At 36.0% G+C, this 2,261-nt stretch overlaps 1 protein-coding gene across 1 annotated transcript in view; it reads left to right on the top strand.

The window, feature by feature from the left end:
- Nucleotides 1–743: 743 nt before the first annotated feature.
- LOC119591259 (phosphatidylinositide phosphatase SAC2-like) overlaps nucleotides 744–2,261 on the top strand; it is a gene marked incomplete in the record, with an annotated part of 33,731 nt that continues 32,213 nt past the window's right edge. The window contains 1 exon segment of the mRNA XM_037939974.1: nucleotides 744–950. Within this exon segment, the coding sequence (XP_037795902.1) occupies nucleotides 758–950 (193 nt within the window).

Here is a 2,261-nt window from a genome sequence, read left to right as displayed (position 1 = left end):
GGTTACATAAAAATTCATGCTAATCTCCAGTCATGATTGTATATTTTAATTTTTACGATATATCTTGGTCCGGATTATGATTTATAATATGATATATGATTTTCTTTCCTGTTTCAATCAGTTTTTGCAGTCATTTTAGACTTTTATCATTCACATTCATTACAGTCTAACAGAAAACCCAAAAATATTCATAGTATATTTCGTGACTTGGCATATTTCCAATTTGACGCATTTGAACTTTGGGATTCCTTGATTTTTCAAGACTCCCACGTTAGAAAGTGTATGCTAGCATTTTCCATATAGAAAAAGTCATCTGTAGGATAAAACATTGTGCTGTAGTATTTTTAGCCAAACTTTCCCATAAACTCGATTAGAATTTGCTTTTAAACATGGCGGTCTTTTAGGCGTATTGTAGAAAGTGTCCGTTTCCATGTATGATTAAAACGTGGATGGACACTGAAAGCCGCTCCTCTTTATATAGTTAATTTGCAATTATAAGATTAAGCATACAAAATAACATGTCAGTTATATAACCAAACTTATAAAAAGTCTATAAATCAAAGCAGTTTAATGTCCCAGAACATAGAGTAAATCCCTGCCAGCCCATGACTACCATGAAAGCAAGAATAAACAGACGCAAATCAATCTCAAGGGAAGCAAAGAGAGCCATTTTGCGCTCAGCAACCTTCCCTAAGGGCTCGGAAAAGGTCAAAAGCCTCTCGCAAAAGGTCAGAGTTCCTCCCTAACTGCGTCCTCCATGAGAGGGGAGTGGACAGAATGGCCGTGGAGGATCGATGTGTCAAATAACCACCCATGTGCCGCAATTGTCCGGTTGCACGTGTTGCAGAGAGCAATGGAGGTGTTGCAAACTGACAAATACTACATCTTCAACAGGGGTCAAGATTCCCTCTGGTGTGACAGGAGGACGGGCCATTTCCAAGCCAAAACATGTGAGTGAAAAGGTTTTGTTTACATGTCATTGTCCATCAGCTGATCCCATCTTGGGAGGAATTGCCTCGACCTTTTTGGCTTTCCCCCTTTCCTCGCCACAATGAATTTTTCATGTGTCTCTCTCTCTCCGTCTTAGAACGAAGCTGTATATTACCCATTTGCGCCTTTTTTTTTTTTTTACGGTGGAAGATAGGGTTGGTTTATATGTTAGTTTTGTTGCTAATTCTTTTAAATCTTCACAGTTTCGGGATGAACTTTTAAGGTCTAAGATTTGAATTATTAAGTGGCTTGTGGATTTAATTTTGATAGATAATTATCAGTATTAGGTCCAGTTGTAATAGATATGTAATAGGTGTATTTCTTTTTGTAGTCTTTAGATAGCAGAAGATGTAGAGAAAAAGAAGTTAACACCCACTGGATATCATTTGCATTTTTTAAAGATTTACAGTTAGCTGGTAAGCGATCAGCAAATTTTGAACTTGAATGACTTGAAAATGGTATTTGAGCAGCGTTATACGGTCACGTTAGTATGTAATGTTAGCCTCCCGCCATTGAATCAACATAAACTCTTCTCTGTGTTAGTCAGTTCATTGATCTTTCTCGGCATTATTGTGAATCTTATAAGTGTTTACGAGATACCCTCTTGTCTCTCACTGACCTTAGTATCTTTGGAGCTGTAGCCTGAAAGATTAACCTCCTTGATGTATGTTTTATTAAGATAGAACCTGTAGATGTCTTTAGCAAATTCTATCATTTTAGAAAATAAGTGAGTTTTTAACCTTTGCTGAAGAACTGTGATTACTTGGCACTGCATAACAATGGTTTTAACGTAGAGGTTGTACAGCCAATATAATTGTGGGAAGAAAATACCAATTAAAGGCCATGGTGGGTGTCTTGTAAGCTTGTACAATATTTTTGATAAAAAGTGACTAGTTAAGAGATCTTATATTGGTCTAGTGTGATAGGCTCTGGGTGAATTTTGCATTTTTGACAGTTTACCACAGTGAATTTAGACATTATTTATTTTTTGTTGATTATATGTAATGTGTATATAATGGATAAATAGATATTATTCCCCCAAAAGTGAACCCATCTTGGTGTACAGTAGCATAACCAGAGCAGATCAGATCTCTTGAAACATATCCAATTTTTTTTTTTTTATGCATTTGAATAATTTTTATTTCCAAGTAAGAATGTAAGGTAATGTATAAAAACAAGCCTAGTCAGACATAAGGAAAGCAAGCTGAACCTATGCCAGTCAACCCAATCTGAATCAAACTGAGGTGAACTGAATGGAACAAACCTGTTAT

The sequence above is a fragment of the Penaeus monodon genome, chromosome 28 (assembly GCF_015228065.2).
Source record: "Penaeus monodon isolate SGIC_2016 chromosome 28, NSTDA_Pmon_1, whole genome shotgun sequence".
In the NCBI taxonomy this organism is placed as follows: Eukaryota; Metazoa; Arthropoda; class Malacostraca; order Decapoda; family Penaeidae; genus Penaeus; species Penaeus monodon.
Note: the sequence above shows the minus strand (reverse complement) of the source record. Positions and strands in the feature narration are given on the sequence as shown.